This window comes from Oncorhynchus keta, chromosome 31, assembly GCF_023373465.1.
Source record: "Oncorhynchus keta strain PuntledgeMale-10-30-2019 chromosome 31, Oket_V2, whole genome shotgun sequence".
NCBI classification, from domain to species: Eukaryota; Metazoa; Chordata; class Actinopteri; order Salmoniformes; family Salmonidae; genus Oncorhynchus; species Oncorhynchus keta.
This window is the reverse complement of record NC_068451.1, coordinates 15,982,342-16,004,493: the sequence shown is the minus strand read 5'-3', so window position 1 is coordinate 16,004,493 and position 22,152 is coordinate 15,982,342. Positions and strand designations below refer to the sequence as shown.

Here is a 22,152-nt window from a genome sequence, read left to right as displayed (position 1 = left end):
CCTTACAGAATGTCTATCATGTCCCCTCCCTCTCCTTACAGAATGTCTATCATGTCCCCTCCCTCTCCTTACAGAATGTCTATCATGTCCCCTCCCTCTCCTTACAGAATGTCTATCATGTCCCCTCCCTCTCCTTACAGAATGTCTATCATGTCCCCTCCCTCTCCTTACAGAATGTCTGTCATGTGTCCTCCCTCTCCTTCTAGAATGTCTATGTAACTATTAACCTCGTCATGTCTTCTCCCCTCTTACAGAATATCTAATATGTCTCCTCCACTCTCCTTCCAGAATGTCTATGTAAATATCAACCGCATCATGTCTGTGGGGAACCGGCTGTTGGAGTCTGGGCACTACGCATCTCAGCAGATCCAGCAGATCTCAGGTCAGTTGGAGCAGGAGTGGAAGGCCTTCGCTGCTGCCCTGGACGAACGCTCCACCCTACTGGAGATGTCTGCTGCCTTCCACCTGAAGGTGGACCAGGTGAGGAGGAAGCACACACACACACACACACACACAACAACAACACTCGCACACACACATTGTGATTTTCCAGATTGAACAGGAAAGGGCCAAAACACTCTGACCCTCTACTACCTGTTCCAGCGGTGTGCTCCTACAGAGACCCACACTCTTGTTATTTTCCTCTCTCTGCCTCGATTTGCTCCCCCTCCTTTCTCCGTCTTTCATCACTTAAGCTTTTTCTTCCAGTCTGTCTTCCTTTCTCCTCCTCCCTCTCTGCATTCTTCTCTCTTCACCTCTATTGTAGTGCATGAGGTCAGGTTGAAACCAGATGTCCAGAGTAGCAGGGTGGGCAGTATTGTTATAGACTACATGTTTGTGTACCCTACTGTCCGCTAGGATTTGAAGCTACTCCATAGATTGAATCTTCCACTGCTTTGGAAGAGGCTGTATTGTAAGCCCATTTTCTATATGGACTTAGTTGTTGTCATGTGTTTTCCAACAAACTGATTCGTGTGGAGGTGTCGTATCTGATGTTTGGCTGTGTGCGATTGGCATGTGAAGCTAAGTTTGAGTTATGTGCGTGTGTGTGTGTGTGTGTGTGTGTGTGTGTGTGTGTGTGTGTGTGGTGTTTCTTTACCATGGTTCTAGACCTCTCTGTCAGTCTGGGGACGAACGGGGGGATGGTTGAGGAGAAACACAAAGAGAGAGAGAGAGAGACGCACACACTGACATTTTTTTATGACATGATGCCTATGTCTTTTATCTCCGCTCTCTTCATCCCTTCATTTCTAGAATAATCACTTGTTTTGTATCATTATTCTCCTGAAGTGCCTCTACTTTCTGTTCTACTTTCCTCTCCTCCTCTCCCTGGCCAGCTCCCACAGGAACAGATGAAAATAGTTCCTATCTCTTAATGGCATTGTAGTACGCTGCTGGGATGATGCAGAGCTAATAATAATGTTAGCTAGGGCTGCCTGCAAGGCAATGTGTTGCTTTCGTCCCCTGCCATGAATGTGTAATTGACTGATATATAAAACAGACAGACAGACAGACAGACAGACAGACAGACAGACAGACAGACAGACAGGGAGGGAGACAGGGAGGGAGGCAGACAGAGACAGAGACAGAGAGGGAGGGTTAGAGAGACAGACACAAGGACAATTATAAGTATTTTTCGATGCCTGTTTTTGCTATTTACACATTTTTGTATTTTAGAAGAAGTGTTTTTGTGTGCGCTAGTTACTGTGGGAGTCATGACGTTATTTCAAGTAGTAGAACTAATGCGCTGTTGAGAATTACCATAATATACCTTTAGCCTTCTATAGGTTTTGGTCTCTTTTCTTTCTGTACCACACACCACCATGCACACACCCCCTTCTGATTATCATTATAATGTGTGATCCTGTGTGTGTGTGTGTCTCCTCCAGTACATGGGTAATGTGGAGCCGTGGTGTAAGGCGTGTGGAGAAGGAGACCTGCCCTCTGAGCTACAGGACTTGGAGGACACCATCCACCATCACACAGGACTCTATGAGCACATCACCACTGCCTACTCTGAGGTACTATGGGGCCTGCAGTCACTACACATTCTGGTGCCCAGTGCTCATGTATTGAAGAGATTAGTTGGTGATTTAGCACTTTTTGTGTCGTCGTGCTTTAAAGTAAAATAAATAGCATCTGCAACATGCACTAAAGAAATCCTGCATAAATCCGATTCCGTTGTGTTTTCAAAGTTCATTGTCAACCTTTTCCTCACCTCACCTGGGATCTCTCCTATCTTCTCCTTTCCTCTCCAGGTGAGCCAAGACGGGAAGTCCCTATTGGACAAGCTGCAGCGGCCCCTGACCCCGGGTAGTGCTGATTCGCTGACGGCCTCGGCCAACTACTCCAAGGCGGTGCACCACGTACTGGACATCATCCACGAGGTGCTACACCACCAGAGACAACTGGAAAACATCTGGCAACACCGCAAGGTCCGGCTGCACCAGCGCCTGCAGCTCTGTGTCTTCCAACAGGACGTCCAGCAGGTACACATGCTCAGGAAGACGCAGGCACACACACACACACACACACACACACACACACACACACACACACACACACACACACACACACACACACACACACACACACACACACACACACACACACACACACACACACACACACAGTGACACAAACATACACACAAACACACACAAACAAACATACATAATACATAATACACAGACACCTTACCATCATTGTCAGGGACCACTATAACTATTGTACAGTGTTTTATTCATATAAAACCTGATTTTCATGCATGTTCAAAATTAAAGAGAACTGTGTTGTAATTTTGCGGGGTACATTTATCCATCTCCACTTTCTTCAAAGCGTTTTCAGTGGCTCCTGGGGTTTCTGAGTGAAAACGTATCTTTGTGAGTGGCTGACAGACCCTTGTGATTAGGACTGAGCTGGTTTCTACTTCTCTGTGCCCTGTGGACATGCTCGCTATTCTCTGTTTCTCTCTCTCTCTCTCTCTCTCTCTCTCTCTCTCTCTCTCTCTCTCTCTCTCTCTCTCTCTCTCTCTCTCTCTCTCTCTCTCTCTCTCTCTCTCCCCCTCTCTCTCTCTCTCTCTCTCTCTCTCTCTCTCTCTCTCTCTCTCTCTCTCTCTCTCTCTCTCTCTCTCTCTCTCTCTCTCTCTCTCTCTCTCTCTCTCTCTCTCTCCCTCCCCCTCCCCCCCCCCCCCCCCTCCCCCCCCCCCCCCCCTCTCTCTCCTCTCTCTCTCTCTCTCTCTCTCTCTCTCTCTCTCTCTCTCTCTCCTCCCCCTCTCTCTCTCTCTCTCCCTCCCCCTCTCTCTCTCTCTCTCTCTCTCTCTCTCCCTCTCTCTCTGTTTCTCTCTCTCCTGATACGTACTAGTTGCCATGGTAATCCAATGTACTGCCACGTAATGTGTTGCGTGTTCCATATGTCCCATAGAATGATGTGCTCTAAGAGGAGAGACCTTGAAAAACCACAATCAAAATCCTGTTTATTCTTCTATTCAGCAATAATAGTGAGATGAGGCAGCTGGCCACCCATCTGTTCAATAAATAATAAGGCTGTTATTAACTGAGATATATTATCACAGTCCATAGAAAGGCTGACACGTTGGTCTGTAGTGGATTATGGATTTCTTCATCCATGTTTCCTTATTAAAAGTACCAGGCTGTGTCCCAAATAACACCCTATTCCCTATATAGTGCACTACTTTTGACCAAAACCTTATGGACTAGGAATAGGGGGCCATTTGAGACGCAGTCCCCGACTTGGCACAGTGATGCAGAGCAGAGGGTAGAGGGTGGGTCTGAACTGGGAAGGCATTATGTTATGGCACCAGCCTTGAACAGAACAGGGCCGTCTGTAGAACTGTCCCAGACACAGTTCGTCAAGCTGAAAGTCCCAAAGCTCCCCCTTGTGGCGCAGCACATCAGATCAGCGCATACAGACCAATAATGTCCCTGTTCATAGGCTAGTAGTCACCACACCTGGGTTCAAATAGTGTCTGTTTTCTTGCAAATGCTTCAAGCATTTAATTGAGCCTGCATGCAGTGCTGGGGGTGTATTTTTGGGACTAGCCTATTTAATTGGTTCATTGTAGCCAGCAGGCAGCCTCAACCAAACGCTCAACGTATCTGATTCCAAGTAGTGACTATCCTAAGGCCTATCACTGTACACAGATGTTGTCATCGAGCATGTGCTACATTTCTCTAGGGTCCTAATAACAGCCTTTATTAGACACGGCTCTGGCAAACCCTCTCTGTACCAGGGGTATTTCAGTCTCTCACTCTCGCCCCTGTGTGTGTGTGTGTGTGTGTGTGTGTGTGTGTGTGTGTGTGTGTGTGTGTGTGTGTGTGTGTGTGTGTGTGTGTGTGTGTGTGTGTGTGTGTGTGTGTGTGTGTGTGTGTGTGTGTGTGTGTGTGCAGGTGCTGGACTGGATAGAGAACCATGGTGAAGCCTTCCTCAGTAAGCATACCGGAGTGGGGAAGTCCCTACACAGAGCTCGGGCCCTACAGAAGAGACACGAGGACTTTGAGGAGGTGGCCCAGGTGAGCTGGGACACACACACACACACACACACACACAAAGAAAAAATAGTGAACTTATTCATTTATATATTATTAGTCATATGTTCATTAACTCAGCAAAAAAAGAAACGTCCTCTCACTGTCAACTAAGTTTATTTTCAGCAAACTTAACATGTGTAAATATTTGTATGAACATAACAACATTCAGTAACTGAGACATAAACTGAACAAGTTCCACAGACATGTGACTAACAGAAATTGAATAATGTGTCCCTGGAGAAAGGGGGGGTCAAAATCAAAAGTAACAGTCAGTATCTGGTGTGGCCACCAGCTGTTTTACATGTAAGTACTGCAGTGCATCTCCTCCTCATGGACTGCACCAGATTTGCCAGTTCTTGCAGTGAGATGTTACCCCACTCTTCCACCAAGACACCTGCAAGTTCCCGGACATTTCTGGAGGGAATGGCCCTAGTCCTCACCCTCCGATCCAACATGTCCCAGACATGCTAAATGGGATTGAGATCCTGTCTCTTCGCTGGCCTTGGCAGAACACTGACATTCCTGTCTTGCATGAAATCACGCACAGAACGAGCAGTTTGGCTAGTGGCATTGTCATGCTGGAGGGTCATGTCAGGATGAGCCTGCAGGAAGAGTACCACATGAGGGAGGAAGATGTCTTCCCTGTAACGCACAGCGTTGAGATTGCCTGCAATGACAACAAGCTCAGTCCGATGATGCTGTGACACACCGCCCCAGACCATGACGGACCCTCCACCTCCAAATCGATCCCGCTCCAGAGTACAGGCCTCGGTGTAATGCTCATTCCTTCGACAATAAAAGTGAATCCGACCATCACCCCTGGTGAGACAAAACTGCAACTCATCAACAAAGAGCACTTTTGCCAATCCTGTCTGGTCCAGTGACGGTGGGTTTGTGCCCATAGGCGACGTTGTTGCCAGTGATGTCTGGTGAGGACCTGCCTTACAACAGTCGTACAAGCCATCAGTCCAGCCTCTCTCAGCCTATTGCGGACAGTCTGAGCACTGATGGAGAGATTGTGAGTTCCTGGTGTAACTCGGGCAGTTGTTGTCGCCATCCTGTACCTGTCCCGCAGGTGTGATGTTCAGATGTACCGATCCTGTGCAGGTGTTGTTACATGTGGTCTGCCACTGCGAGGCCGATCACCTATCCGTCCTGTCTCCCTGTAGCGCTGTCTTAGGCGTCTCACAGTACGGACATTGCAATTTATTGCCCTTGCCACATCTGCAGTCCTCATGCCTCCTTGCAGCATGCCTAAGGCACGTTCACGCAGATGAGCAGGGACCCTGGGCATCTTTCATTTGGTGTTTTTCAGAGTCAGTAGAAAGACCTCTTTAGTGTCCTAAGTTTTTATAACTGTGACCTTAATTGCCTACCGTCTGTAAGCTGTTAGTGTCTTAACAACCGTTCCACAGGTGCATGTTCATTATTTGTTTATGGTTCATTGAACAAGCATGGGAAACAGTGTTTAAACCCTTCACAATGAAAATCTGTGAAGTTATTTAGATTTCTACTAATTATCTTTGAAAGACAGGGTCCGAAAGACAGGGTCCTGAAAACGGGACATTTCTTTTTTTGCTGAGTTTATAATTACCTGTAATGTGGCAGTCCGCATAATGTCTCTTCTAATGTCCCCCTATCCAGAACACCTATACTAACGCTGACAAGCTGCTGGAGGCAGCAGAGCAGCTGGCCCAGACAGGAGAATGTGATCCAGAGGAGATCTACCAGGCAGCCCACCAGCTAGAGGACCGCATTCAGGACTTTGTACGTCGCGTGGAGCAACGTAAGGTCCTCCTGGACATGTCTGTGGCCTTCCATACTCACGTCAAAGAGGTACGAGTCTGGATCCCCTTATAGGATTATACAGTAAATCTGTACCTGTTGAAAAAACAGTACTAATGAAAGTTATTGTTGTATTTGATATACAGTATGTCTCGAGTCAGAGTCTACTAAATTGCATGAATCTGAGTGTGAAACGACTTTAAACCCTTTTAACTATTAAAGAAAGTTGTGTGTATTGAGACCTGCCAGCTAGCTGTTGTAATATTGATACCCCTCTAGAGGTGGTAATGACATCTGGTGTAGATGTTCTCATGGTAGGGCTGTGTGAGGGTTCTCCCCTGCTCACCCTGAGGAAAGTTCAACCTTTAAAGGAGATCAACCTCTCCCAGTTAGTGTTGTGAAAGAGATGACAGCCAGCCAGGGTAGTAAGAGGTACAGGAGTTTAGCGACATGAAGAATTTATTACATCAGTACTGCCACACAACAGAAGTGTGAGTGTGTGTGCTTGCGTGCATTATATTGTATTTATACAACGGTTGGGTCTAATCCTGAATGCTGATTGGTTAAAACCACATTCCAGCCAGTGTCTTTTCCATAAGTTACCACCGGCTACATCTATTACGATAAAATGCCTAATTACTCTGTTCCATCTGACTGCGCAATCCACTGTCTCATCAGCCCAGCCAGGCAATTTATAAAATTGATCTCCACTATAAAAAGCATCTAGACATTATCTCACATTTTCTTTATACTAACATTTAGTTTTCAACAGAGGAGATTTGTATAAACCTTGCTGTATGTCTCTCCGACATTTGCAACATTGTTTAAATTTTCAAATTCGACCTCCTGCTGTCACATTAGTAATGAAGGTGTCGGGAGTCAATTGTTGGGATGAGACAGACAGGCAACTTTTTTCAGACAGTCGAAGTCATGAATTGGCATAATTGAATGGATATATACAGAGAAATATCAATAAAATAACAGGTCAAACGAAATGAAGTGCAGCTAGTTTGTAGTCTCTCCAGCTTCAGTTTGAAGTGATTGTGTTAGCTGTGTTGTAGGCTAGCTCCTCTGAACAGCAGTGTCCTGACGAGAGCACACCTATGCTAGGTGAAATCGCGCATCATCAAATCAAATTTTATTGGTCACATACACATGGTTAGCAGATGTTAATGTGAGTGTAGTGAAATGCTTGTGCTTCTAGTTCTGACTGTGCATTAATATCTAACAAGTCATCTAACAATTTCACAACAATTACCTTAAAAGTGTTATGGAATGAATAAGAATATGTACATATAAATATATGGATGAGCGACGGCCGAACGGCATAGGCAAGATGCAGTAGATGGTATAAACTACAGTATATACATATGAGACGAGTTATGAGTATGTAAACATTATATAAAGTGGCATTGTTTAAAGTGACTAGTGATACATTTATTACATCCAATTTTGTATTATGGCTAGAGATTTGAGTCAGTATTTTGGCAGTAGCCACTCAATGTTAGTGATGTCTGTTTAACAGTCTGTTTAACATGTCTGGCCTTGAAATAGAAGCTGTTTTTCAGTCTCTCGGTCCCTGCTTTAATGCACCTGTACTGACCTCGCCTTCTGGATGATAGTGGGGTGAACAGGCAGTGGCTCGGGTGGTTGTTGTCCTTGATGATCTTTATGGCCTTCTGTGACATCGGGTGGTGTAGGTGTCCTGGAGGGCAGGTAGTTTGCCCCTGGTGATGCGTTGTGCAGACCTCACTACCCTCTGGAGAGCCTTACGGTTGTGGGCGGAGCAGTTGCCATACCAGGCGTTGATACAGCCCGACAGGATGCTCTCGATTGTGCATCTGTAAAAGTTTGTGAGTGAAGAGGCGCTATCTTCACCACGCTGTCTGTGTGGGTGGACCATTTCAGTTTGTCGGTGATGTGTACGCCGAGTTACTTAAACCTTTCCACCTTCTCCACTACTGTCCAGTCGATGTGGATAGGGGGCTGCTCCCTCTGCTGTTTCCTGATGTCCACGATCATCTCCTTTGTTTTGTTGACGTTGAGTGTGAGGTTATTCGCCTGACACCACACTCCGACACCACACTCATTAGCTCATTGTTATGGATGTATCCAAATAAATGTCACTAGAAAACAGCTTAAACAAATGCAAATGCAGCTACTTTGTTGTTATTCTGGCTACACTGTTTGATGTGACTGTAAGTTAGCCGTTATTGGCTAGCTAGCAAGCAAGGCATAAGAATGTTGCCAGCCAATGGAACGTTTAGAACAAACGACTGGGTCGCGTCCATGGATACAGAACAAAAAGACTTAGATTTGGGTATGTCATTTTAGGCTTTTTTTTTTTTTAAAGGGGCGGATCCTTAAGAGTTGGTTGCGTCTCTGGCAACCGAACCGATAGAATGAACGACCAGCCAGCTTGGGTAGCAACCCTAGATTTGAGTCAGAACTATATCTTGTGGCAGTATGAATAAATTCATCAAAATAATATTTTAATTAAAATATGTAAATCATCATTTGAACATGTTGGTAACCCGTATAATATAAAAGTGATAATGCCCTCGAAGCCGGTGTTTGGAGTATAAATTGGCACGGTTTGCCGGCACTCTAACACTCGTGCGTGACTCTGACACTGACATATAGGCATCTTTTCCTGAGCGTAACACACATCTCCAACAGCCTAAACATCTTCCAAACACCTAAATATCCCCCAAACACCGTATTCTCGGGCATCATCACTTAATGATGTGTCATGTGACAGTGGATGGGCTGCCCAAAGTGACTCTGACACTGATATATAGGCATCTTTTCCTGAGCGTAACACACATCTCCAACAGCCTAAACACAGTGCCTTCCTCCCCCTCTACTCTCTTCCACTAGACTAGAGCCTCTAGCTATTGCCACAATTTAAGAAGCTGTTCTGTTTCTGAAATACCTTCTATTCAAAGCTGTAATTTGTCATGCCTTTATTTGTGGTGAACATTACGTGTGTTGTGTTTGAAAGGTTTCCCTTGTAAGAAGGCAGACCTTTGGAATGAGTGTTTCTTCCCATTGTTCAATGCTGTGGCTGAGAGAGAGGTGGCAGTTTTACCTATAGAGGTGGTGCTTCACTATAGTCTCCTAAAAACAACATGAAGCTTTTATGAGAACGTTAACTTGCAATCTGTGTTGTTTCAATCAATGCCATTCGTTTAGGCATTAATGAACAGCATTAACCTTTCTGTAAAGGTTCTGTGCCAGTGCGCTGTACTTTACTCTGCGTGCTGACTTTGATATCATCTTTACAGTGCATGACTCACACAGTGGTTGGTGGTGGCCTGATATTCATATGAATTCATCATTTCTTTTATGTGTCCATATGGTGTAATAATACCCATCTGTTGTATAGAGGTGGTTGGATTAGGCCCAGTTCCGACTTTCCTCCTCTGTTCTTAGCCAGTGTCGTGTTTGCCTGTCCTTGTGTGTTATTATAGAAAAATAGAGCTGTATGAACTGGAACAAAACACATTTTTGGTCTCAAATGGCATACTATTCCCTACATAGCACACTTATTTTGAAAAGGGCCCTACTGGAGCTGGTCAAAAGTAGTGCACTATTATAGGGAAAGGGTGGCATTTGGGATGCAAAGGGAAAAAAAGTGGTGGGTAGTAGATTGGGCAGGGAGGGTCCGACATGCTGGTACGGGTGCTTTGGTTTGGGCCACCATGCCAATATAACCAGATGGTTAATCCTGCCACAATGACTCAATGCAGCTCCCTCCTTCACTCCTCTTTCTCTCCCTCTCTCCTCTGCTTTTCATTTGTCCATCTTTACCTGCCTCTCTGTGTGATAGCAGTCTTCTCCTTTACCTTTCTAGTGTGTTTGTAGCGTAACAAGTTGCTTTCGTGTGATTGGCCGGCAGACCTCTTACTGTATTACTGATTGGCCGCCTGGGTTGTCTGTCACTGTGTGCCCATGCAGCTGTGGACGTGGTTGGAGGAGCTGCAGAAGGAGCTGCTGGACGATGTGTATGCTGAGTCTGTGGAGGCGGTGCAGGACCTGATCAAACGCTTCGGCCAGCAGCAACAGACCACACTGCAGGCCACTGTCAACGTCATCAAGGAGGGAGAGGACCTCATCCAGCAGCTCAGGTAGCTCACAGCGCACTCATCCTCTATCCTAAATCAACCCATTCTAGCCCTTACCCGCCATAGAAATATCCTACCCCCTCTACTTTTGTAGATCTGAGCTAATTCACCAAGTAATAAAGGTAGTTAATTTAGAGCTGTGCAGCGTTGTAGAGCAGTATTACTGTCCCCCTCATCTGCATTTACCCTACCATTAAGAGACATTGATAGCAGCACTGCACGCTACTAACTGGCAACAGAGGTGCATTTGAAGCTTCTAAGAGCATGCCGTCTAACACATAATTAAACTCTGCTAGCTGTTCCACCACCTACCATGTTACATGTCGTTCATGACATTGAAAGGAGTGTATTTAATGTGTTTGTTGACCTATCTAACCTCTGACTCTGGCCTCCACACAGGGACTCTGCTATCTCCAGTAACAAGACTCCCCACAACAGCTCCATGGCCCACATCCAGAGTGTCCTACAGCAGCTGGACGAGGCCCAGGCTCAGATGGAAGACCTGTTTCAGGAGAGGAAGATCAAACTGGAACTCTTCCTGCAGCTACGCATCTTCGAGAGGGACGCCATCGACGTAAGTGGCCCCCATGTCAATAAAGTTAATATCGATCAATCTATCAATCAACCAATCTCTCATGTCTTCTATTGGCTGTATCTGACCGGTTTTCTAGAGATTGAATGTATCACAGTCAGTGTTTCTGTAGTAGTTTTATCTGATAGTGTAGGCCTGCAGTCCCTGCTGAGAGAATCAAAGGACTATTTCTGCTGCTGCTGTTGTTCTAATCTCTCTCTTTCCTGTTACACCATCAAAGGACTGAAGCAGTACAGTGGTTGATTAATGATATGGATTCACATGCCAGAAATTAAGCATTAACTACAGCAGCCTTTGAAATGATAAAGCCTGAACCACTGATATTCATGAAGTAATCATCCCCCTTTCTGGGAAGTTATTGTACTGAGGTGATGACTCATTTAAGGCTGTGTGTGTGTGTGTGTGTGTGTGTTTGTGTGTGTGTGTGTGCGCACGCGCGTGTGTTGTGGTGCAATAACAGGGTCATCGGATAGAGGAGGAGGACGTTTAGTTTTTCGGGCACATTAAGTAGACTACAGTGCAGTTTGACATTACAACAAATCACGACATTGCATTCCTATTTCTATTCATTTTCTCATAAAGATGTCTCACATGTTTCTCCCAAGTGGAAACCTACAGTCAGTAAAATATTGACCCGTGTTTGGCACACACTGCCTTTTGCCTGTCTGCACATGCAGCCCATCGCACACTGAGGTGTAATGTCACAATAGTAGTGCAGCAGTCACACTAGTCTGCGTGGTAAGAGACCACAGCCAGACTGGTACAGTATTTTCATCTCAGAGGTGCAGCACAGTAAAGCCTTCACATTAGCTGTGATCTGTGGGAGGGACGGAGCGGTATGTCAGTCAGTCAGTCAATATGACACAGGAGAGAGGGAGGAAGAGGTTGTTTTACCTCTACTCCTCCTCTTCACAGCCCTGAGATGCTGTTCCTTCTTGGCTGAGGGGTTAGGCAGCAACCTGGTTCAGGTTCAGGTTTAATGTGAGGCAGAGGCACAGCACGCAGTGTCCCAGTCACGCCCAGAGCAGCATTCCTGTCCTCACGGAGCCAGTCTCTTCTCCACGAGCCAGGAGGAGCGAAAGATGGTGTGTGTACTTAGACTCAGAGAGGTGTTTCTGCTCTGCTTTGTGAGAGCAGCCCGGCCCTGTAAGTGGCTCCTGGCGCCTGGGAAGGAGGGAACGGGAGAGAAGAGGAGAGTGGCAGGGGAAGAAAAGATGTTAGGACTAAAGGCTTGTGGTATTTATGCCTGGGATCTTTGCCTCGCTGTCATTCAGCCTTCTGTAATGTGCTTATGAGTTAAGTGAATATGACTCCTACAGAACAGCCAGTAAGACATTTTCAAGAGAGATTAGTGAGTTTGTGATTTTTGTAGCACTTTAGACTGGATCGTAATGTTTTCAGAAGGGTTTTTGATAGGGCTAGGAATTGCCAGGGAACTCAATATACAATATTATCACAATACTTATTATCACGATATTTCGGTGCCGATGCAATATGTGTTGCGATTCTCACTATTCTATATGTATTGAGATTCGATACTGGGATTTTATGTTCCAAACATATTGCTCACCATACTGTATGTCTGCTGCAGAGGGACAAGTAGAGAGACATGAGAAAACAAGTGTTGATCAGTCATGGAAATAAAGGTGCTAAATTGGCTCCCAATTTAAAAAGAAGATGGAGAACAAGGTATGAAGGAAAAATACTGGAGTTTTGGTGCAGGTACAGCCAACTAGTGCACAAATAATATTGGCATATCGTCAAAAACAATAAACCGATATGTAACTGTATCGACTTTCCCCATCACTTGGTTTTGAGCAGAATTGAGGATAAATAATCTCGGAAGTACAGATATCTTTTGATGTCATGTGTACATGTGTTTAGATGGTTGTTAGTACATGCTTGCTGAATATTTTGTGTCCACAGAGCAACTATTACCTGTAGAGGTCGACTGATGAATCGGAATGGCCAATTAATTAGGCCGATTTCAAGTTATTGGAAATCTGTATATAAATATATTTTTTACACCTTTATTTAATATTTATTTAACGAGGCAAGTCAGTTAAGAAAACATTCTTATTTTCAATGACGGCCTAGGAACTGTGGGTTAACTGCCTCGTTCAGGGGCAGAACAACAGATTTTCACCTTGTCAGCTCGGGGGATCCAATCTTGCAACCTTACAGTTAACTAGTCCAAAGCAATAACGACCTGCCTCTCTCTCGTTGCACTCCCGAGATGGGGCTGGTGTAACCGAAGTGAAATGGCTGGCTAGTTAGTGCGCACTAATAGCGTTTCAAACGTCACTCGCTCTGAGCCTTGGAGTGGTTGTTCCCTTTGCTCTGCATGGGTAACGCTGCTTCGAGGGTGGCTGTTGTCGTTGTGTTCTTGGTTCGAGTCCAGGGAGGGGCGAGGAGAGGGACAGAAGCTATACAGTTACACTGGCAATACTAAAGTGCCTATAAGAACATCCAATAGTCAAAGGTTAATGAAATACAAATGGTATAGAGGGAAATAGTCCTATAATTCCTATAATAACTACAACCTAAAACTTCTTACCTGGGAATATTAAAGACTCATATTAAAAGGAACCACCAGCTTTCATATGTTCTCATGTTCTGAGCAAGGAACTTAAACGTTAGCTTTCTTACATAGCACATATTGCACTTTTACTTTCTTCTCCAACACTTTGTTTTTGCATTATTTAAACCAAATGAACACGTTTCATTATTTATTTGAGGCTAAATTGATTTTATTGATGTATTATTTTAAGTTAAAATAAGTGTTAATTCAGTATTGTTGTAATTGTCATTATTACAAATAAATAAAATAAGAAAATCGGACGATGAATCGGTATCGTCGTTTTTGGTCCTCCAATAATCGGTATCGGCGTTGAAAAATCATAATCGGTCAACCTCTAATTACCTGTACATTACACTGTTGACGTTACCTTGTCTGCTTTGCTGTTTTGTTAGACTCTTCTTTCTCATCTTAAAGCAGTGTTTTAATGAGGTTTCATCAGACCTTTCTGTTATGACAGTTGTTGTTGGCTGTTTGCCTTGTGCAAAGAATGGTCCGTTCTCAACCTCAGAAGTGCAGTATAAATAATGGTGTTTGTGCCTGTCTGTGGTAGCAGCCACGACTCTCTCTCATATTGTCAAAACAAGAGAAGAACTGTTCTGTTATTGACTGAGGCGGTGTAGATCTCAGTATTACAGCTTCTTGGATTATGAAATTACAGATATTTGGTTGACCGTACAAGTTGCTTACTATAGAGCTCTGTCGCATGTTTCAATCAAAAACCATCTCAAAGATAGACAGAAAATACTTCTGACAAAGAACTACTATTGCATGTTGATAATCATGAGAAGTCAACAATCCACATCTATATATCTCCACAGGTCTATGTTTTGTTTATGTGGAAAACTATTATCATACTATGTTGATCCAGTTATCAGATTGCTTTGGCGAGCTGATAAAGGCTTGCCTTGCTGTTACATTATCTCCAGGTTAAGATCTTAAACAATGATCAGTGATGGATTAGCATATGGATCACAGCTGAAGGGAGGATGTTGTTAAGTACTACCACGTTTTAGTCTCTGACTTGTACATAAACAGTGATCAGTGATGGATATGGATCACAGCTGAAGGGAGGATGTGGTTAAGTACTACCACGTTTTAGTCTCTGACTTGTACATAAACAGTGATCAGTGATGGATATGGATCACAGCTGAAGGGAGGATGTTGTTAAGTTTGTACTACCACGTTTTAGTCTCTGTACTTCCTCAGTGGTAGGGAGGCGAGCAGGCCTGAGTGCCCTTGTTTGGGTTGCCTGATCAGAGCCATTAACAGTGATGGTCAGTGATGGATATGGATCACAGCTGAAGGGAGGATGTTGTTACAGGTACTACCACGTTTTAGTCTCTGACTTGTACATAAACAGTGATCAGTGATGGATATGGATCACAGCTGAAGGGAGGATGTTGTTAAGTACTACCACGTTTTAGTCTCTGACTTGTACATAAACAGTGATCAGTGATGGATATGGATCACAGCTGAAGGGAGGATGTTGTTAAGTACTACCACGTTTTAGTCTCTGACTTGTACATAAACAGTGATCAGTGATGGATATGGATCACAGCTGAAGGGAGGATGTGGTTAAGTACTACCACGTTTTAGTCTCTGACTTGTACATAAACAGTGATCAGTGATGGATATGGATCACAGCTGAAGGGAGGATGTGGTTAAGTACTACCACGTTTTAGTCTCTGACTTGTACATTAACAGTGATCAGTGATGGATTAGCATATGGATCACAGCTGAAGGGAGGATGTTGTTAAGTACTACCACGTTTTAGTCTCTGACTTGTACATTAACAGTGATCAGTGATGGATTAGCATATGGATCACAGCTGAAGGGAGTTTGTGGTTAAGTACTACCACGTTTTAGTCTCTGACTTGTACATTAACAGTGAGAGTGTAACTACTAAGCCCCCTGTAGCCCTTCCATGAAGCAACCATACGCTCAGTGAGTAAAAGCTAGCCCTATAGCCCTTACCACATGGAACCCTCCCCTCCACCTCCTCACTCACATGTTCTCCCCCAGAGGACAATACAGTACAGTACAGTACTAGATAATACAGTACAGTACTAGATAATACCATACAGTAAAGTACAGTAATGCACTAGATAATACAGTACAGTACTCGATAATACAGTACAGTACTAGATCATACAGTACAGTACAGTACTAGATCATACAGTACAGTACTAGATAATACCATACAGTAAAGTACAGTAATGCACGAGATGATACAGTACAGTACTAGATAATACAGTACAGTACTAGATATTACAGTACAGTACTAGATCATACAGTACAGTACTAGATAATACAGTACAGTACTAAATAATACAGTAGGGAAAGGGAAAGGGGGATACCTAGTCAGGATACCTAGTCCAACTGAATGTATTCAACTGAAATGTGTCTTCCACATTTAACCCAACTCCTCTGAATCAGAGCGTTGCGGGGGGCTGCCATAATCGACATCCACGTCTTCAGCCCCCAGGGAACAGTGGGTTAACTGCCTTGCTCAGATTTGGACCTTTTCAGCTCGGGATTTCGGTTACTGGCCCAACGCTCTAAACCATAAAGTACAGTACTAGATAATACAATACTAGATAATACAGTAGAGTACAGTACCTCATAATACAGTACAGTACAGTACTAGATAATACTGTACAGTACAGCCGGAGCAGAGCAGAGGGTGCAGAGGGCCATCCAGAGGAAATTAAATGGCACGGTGGAGAGAATCAATAATTATTCGTTTTGCAGTACTGCGGTTTGGATTTGAACATTTTCCAATTCCTGACTCGGAACCCTGTCATTCTCTCCTTCCTTTTCTGACTCCTCTTCTCTTCTTCATTGTCAGATGACTTGAGATTTGATTTCAGTGCTCATGTGAATGGATGCAGGCAGCTGTATGAGCCTCTCAATTTCATCCCAGTCATTTCTTTTTTACTACGTCTGCTGGATAGCCAGCCATCGCTTTAGTTCATGACCCGTATTACTTTTCCATAGTTTCCCCTCGACGACCATCACTCTGGACGCCTTGAATTTCCCTCGGACACATTCTTTACATTTAGCTCTTAAGTATGTGGCTGAGCAGCAGCTGAATGGGATTGTGATCCATGTGTGAAATGGAGACGAGTGCCAGCATGTCTCTCTCTGAAGCATCAGGAAAGTGATTCTGTAAAACAGACAGTGAATTTGTATAATATAAAGACAAATTGAAATAGTAAGCTAGTTATTGTGAGCAGCCATGATATTTTGGATCGGTTTGGCAACTAAAATAATCACCACCCGCCATCTTCCCTCTTGGTCCTTGGTCACTACATTGATTGATTGATTTTGATTTCACTCCAATGAATTTGAAGGTAAGACCAGTCAGGCCCAGCCCACACTGGCATCACAGAGAAAAGACTGACAGAGTACCCATCACTGTGCCAAGGTGGATGGGCGTCATGATTCACCCTCCTTCAGCAAGTGTGCTTGGGTGGGTCCTTAAACAAGTGCTAACATCACAGGCAGACGCTCCATCTACAGTGTTGCCTACAGTCATGCCAGCTAGTCTGGGTAGTCCCTCTATAACCAAGGGAGAAGTGTATCATTCTAGGGAACACTAAACACTTAGCTACTGTCTCGAAGATCAGCTTGGCTGGTGTTTTGATGTCATTACAAATCCTTTCATTCTGACGCCGACTTAGTTTCCACCCCTCTCAGGTCATATTCCACCTAGAGGGTTGGAATAATCATCTGTGTGTGTTTGTATATATGTTTGTCCTGTACGTGCTGTCACCTTTATTTCAAACTCATTTACAGTGATCCCTGTGATCAGTGTTTCTATGTCTATTAGTACACTTCCATTACAGTAGATATTTTGTTGCTGCAGTTGACAGTTTGAGTATCTATAGATCCTCTATCGAGGACTATCCAAATGAAGTGTTAGCCCTTGTCCTTCCCTCACACACTCCCAGATCATCTCAGACCTGGAGTCGTGGAATGAGGAGCTGTCCCAGCAGATGGGTGAGTTTGATACAGAGGACCTGACGTTGGCAGAGCAGAGGCTCCAGCACCATGCTGACAAGGCCCTCACCATGAACAACCTGACCTTCGACGTCATCCACCAGGGACAGGAGCTGCTGCAGTACGTTACAGAGGTCCAGGCCAGCGGTGAGTAGTGGAGAAACACACACGGACGGATGCACACACACATGCACCTTTTCTGTCGTACACTCACACACATCGGATGGGCCAAAGCGCTGCTGCTGCTGCTGCCAGGGCAGATGAGCTGTAAGCCAGGCCGGGTCAGCTCAGCGTTGTGGTTGAGGAGATAGGGAGAGGGGAGGACTGGGGAGGGCCGTTTAACCCAGCTATCGGACGCTAGAGAACTCGGCACAGTAGCGGCAGCAGGCCAAGGCCAGACGTGCAGATTTCACGGTAATCCTATGAACTCATGTCGCTGAGTAAAACCACTAGGCAGTGCTGCAGGATGACAGGCTGCATTGGCACACACACACACACACGTCAATGACGACATGCACAGAGGAGATTTTGCATAATCAGAATGAATTCCAGAGCAGTTCTCTCCTGGACACCAAAGAGACAGACAGACACACAGTGCTTCTATGACACACAGACTCTGTACTCCATGCAGCCCAATGCAGGTCTGGAACACAGGAGTGAAATGTAAGTAATATAATGTTAAGGGCAGATTCAATCCTGTGTGTCTGACTGTCTGGCCATATGGCGTTACTGATGTATGTCTGTTTGCTTACCTAACTGTCAATCTTTTACATGTAGTCGAGAATGATTGTCTTGTATGAGGAGAGAGAGACCTTGCTTCTCTCTTTTAATATTTTTGTTAGGATTGGGTTGCGTAATGGCTCGTTCTTTGTGTTGTTTTCAGGATTTGCTAAAGTAGCTGATGAGCTCCCCCTCTTTCTTCTTCCTTCTCACTCTCCTTCTCTGTCTCCCTCTGTTTCTCTCTCTCTTTTCTCTCTCTCTTTCTCTCTCTTGTTAAATCTCTCTCTCCCCCTCTCTCTCTGTCCAGGTGTGGAGTTGCTGTGTGACAGGGATGTGGACATGGCTACACGTGTTCAGGACCTGCTGGAGTTCCTCCATGAGAAGCAGCAGGAGCTGGACGTGGCGGCCGAGCAGCACAGGAGGCACCTGGAACAGTGTGTCCAGCTACGCCACCTTCAGGCCGAGGTCAAACAGGTAAACATATGTCATTCTCTCCCCTCTCTCTCTCTCTCTCTCTCTCTCTCTCTCTCTCTCTCTCTCTCTCTCTCTCGCTTCTCTCTCTCTCTCTCTCTCTCTCTCTCTCTCTCTCTCTCTCTCTCTCTCTCTCTCTCTCTCTCTCCTACTTGTGTTCTCTCCTCTCTCTCTTACTTTTGACTTTTGCTCTCACTTGTGGTCTTCTCTCTCTCTCTCTCTCTCTCTCTCTCTCTCTCTCTCTCTCCTACTTGTGTTCTCCCCTCTCTCTTACTTTTGAATTTTGCTCTCACTTGTGGTCTTTCTCTCTCTCTCTCTCTTCTCTCTCTCTCTCTCTCTCTCTCTCTCTCTTTCTCTCTCTCTCTCTCTCTCTCTCTCTCTCTCTCTCTCTCTCTCTCTCTCTCTCTCCTACTTGTGTCCTCTCCTCTCTCTTACTTTTGACTTTTGCTCTCACTTGTGGTCTTTCTCTCTCTCTTCTCTCTCTCTCTCTCTCTCTCTCTCTCTCTCTCTCTCTCTCTCTCCCCTCTCTCTTGTGTTCTCTCTCTCTCTCTCTCTCTCTCTCTCTCCCCTCTCTCTCTCTCTCTCTCTCTCTCTCTCTCTCTCTCTCCTACTTGTGTTCTCTCCCTCTCTCTTACTTTTGACTTTTGCTCTCACTTGTGGTCTTTCTCTCTCTCTCACACTCGCTTTTTCACTTTTTCTCTCTTTCATTTGCACCCTCTCTCACTCCCTTACTCACACAGTCTTTCTTTCTCTTTCGTTCTTTCTTTTTCTCTTTCCAAGTACAGTAGTGAATGTGGGGTGATAACCATGAGATGCTGTTGTTGTGAAATAAGTGATTGTGTATTATTTTGTGAAGAGCACGTGATTATGAATAGATGACTTTCTGTGCATGTAATGTTAAGCGTGAAATGCTTTTCCAAGCAGATGTATTTACATCTACGGGGTTGATTCTATTAGATTGTACAACGGGAAATATGAGATCAGTCGATATGGTCCTGACTTATGGCATTGACCATTTACAGTATATTCTAGAATATCTAGAATATACTGGAACCCCTTGGCGACAGGGGTTCGAGCCCCGACTGTCTGTGTCCTTAACCACTTTCTGTACCCCTCTCCATGTCTATCTCCCACTCTGTACTTACACCTGTCCTGTCAGAAAACAATCAAATACTTAAGGGGATTGGAACCCAGATCTTCTTCAAATGAAATACAAATATAAAGACAGTTAAGATAGATAAAACCTCAATGGCCAATAAATATATCAGTTAGCATCTCTTCTCTGCATTAATAGCAAGATCTTTCTTATGTTCTATTCTATCTGAACTAAACTGGCCAGCAGTCGCTCTCTGAAAGACTGAAACACTGTAATATGTGCTGGGAAAGTAGAGCAGTCCTTTAGAGATGACCAACGGCCCGAAAATGAGGAAAAAGAGAAACTAGGCCAGCAGGAGCATCATCTGTTAATCTTATTCTGTTTATTAATTTATTTCATTTTCCTCATTCGGTCATCGTTGTAGAGCGAGAGATTACACCATGTCCTGGAAGGGAAGAGAGGCCTATGTGTGTTTTTGTGGCTATAAGCTGAGAGAGCAGGCCACGAAGAATACAGCAGTAGTTGTTCTATCTGTCTGTTACTCACTGAGCAGCGTTTAGCCTCTTCCCTCACACAGCCGCTATGCTGAGCTAGGAGTTTGGCAGCAGTGATAGCACAGAGCATGTGTCAGATACACAGCAGGTGTGCAGTGCTGACTCAGAGCGGAGCCCGGAGGAGGAGACAGTGTGGAATCCTCCCTGGGGTCTCTGGCAGGCCGTCCCTGTGAGGACAAGGAGGAGGGTGGGAGGGGGAGAGGTGGGGAGGCGAAAGTGTCGGGGGTGATGCGTCACAGCTGACTTGACCTTGCCCTGATGCTTGATGTATTCCCTGTGTGTGTGTGTGTGTGTGTGTGTGTGTGTGTGTGTGTGTGTGTGTGTGTGTGTGTGTGTGTGTGTGTGTGTGTGTGTGTGTGTGTGTGTGTGTGTGTGTGTGTGTGTGTGTGTGTGTGTGTGTGTGTGTGTGTGTGTGTGTGTGTGTTACAGGTGCTGGGTTGGATCCGTAATGGAGAGTCCATGCTGAATGCAGGTCTGATCACAGCCAGCTCTCTACAGGAGGCAGAACAGCTACAGAAGGAACACGAGCAATTCCAACATGCCATAGAGGTAACTCTCTGTTCCATCTCTCTCATGTATTCCTCTTTTTCTCCATCCCTCTCCACTCCTTCTATTCCTCCTCTTCTTTTCCTCCCTCCATGACCCTGGCCGTGACCCCACTCTCCGGGGATGTCTCAGGGAGAGTGGGATATGTAAAAGACACACTTCCGATTCAAACATGCGTATTAATTCACACTTGTACATGTGTGAAATAGGACAAATATAAACACCCAGCAAATTCTTATTATTTTCCTCATCTCCATCCCCCTCCTACTCCTCTCCTCTCCTCCTTCTCTCTCATTCTCCCCTTCCTCGTTTCCTTCCTTCTACCCTCCTCCTACACACCTCAGTAAAAACCCGAACCTCCCCCACTTCTCTTTTCATCCTCTATTGGTCATTAATCACCCCCCTCTCTGATTTCACCAGAAACAGACCCCTGTTTTCACCCCAGAACATGTTTCCTTTGAACTCTTCTGAGCAGGGCTCATTTTAAATGCAGCCGTACTGTATAAAGGACTACATTCTGCAGGGCTGAGATTATGCAGGAAGGTTTCTGGAGTCATCTACTCACTGTGGAAGGAGAGGAAAAAACCCTGTTGGAGAGTATTTGTCCCAATTACTCGATCGATTTGATTATGGTATTGTAATGATATTGTCTAATGCTGTGGTCTGTTAACAGTCATGGTAGCAGAAGTATGTAACACTGAGACTCCTTTCCTGTAGCCGTAGCCTCCAATCACATCCCTCCGTGTTCTTGTGAAAAATTGAAGATGTTAATGTGAACACTTTAATTAATCACCTCCCTCCCGCTCTCTCTCCCTCTCCTCAGAAAACCCACCAGAGTGCATTGCAGGTGCAGCAGAAGGCTGAGGCCCTACTCCAAGCCAACCACTACGACATGGACATGATCCGGGACTGTGCAGAGAAGGTGGCCGACCACTGGCAGCAACTCATGCTCAAAATGGAGGACCGGCTCAAACTGGTCAACGCCTCTGTAGCCTTCTACAAGACCTCCGAGCAGGTGGGTGGGACATCACTAACTGTTTCCATGGCAACCCGCCAGAGGAGGCCCATTGCCCCCTAGCCCAGTAACATGGCCCAGATTAGGGTATATTAACCAATCTAGATAGGGTG

General features: G+C 45.0%; 1 protein-coding gene across 4 annotated transcripts in view; it reads left to right on the top strand.

Annotated features, from left to right (window-relative positions):
* Nucleotides 1-22,152, top strand: part of LOC118364066 (triple functional domain protein-like) — a 144,946-nt gene that overhangs the window by 71,854 nt on the left and 50,940 nt on the right. For all 4 annotated transcript variants that reach the window (XM_052489709.1, XM_052489706.1, XM_052489707.1 and 1 more), the window contains 11 exons: nt 289-480; nt 1,890-2,021; nt 2,259-2,489; nt 4,410-4,532; nt 6,195-6,386; nt 10,296-10,465; nt 10,862-11,036; nt 17,589-17,784; nt 18,665-18,831; nt 20,908-21,027; nt 21,848-22,039. In XM_052489709.1, coding sequence (XP_052345669.1) covers nt 289-480; nt 1,890-2,021; nt 2,259-2,489; nt 4,410-4,532; nt 6,195-6,386; nt 10,296-10,465; nt 10,862-11,036; nt 17,589-17,784; nt 18,665-18,831; nt 20,908-21,027; nt 21,848-22,039 — 1,890 coding nt within the window. The remainder of the gene's footprint in view (nt 1-288; nt 481-1,889; nt 2,022-2,258; nt 2,490-4,409; nt 4,533-6,194; nt 6,387-10,295; nt 10,466-10,861; nt 11,037-17,588; nt 17,785-18,664; nt 18,832-20,907; nt 21,028-21,847; nt 22,040-22,152) is intronic.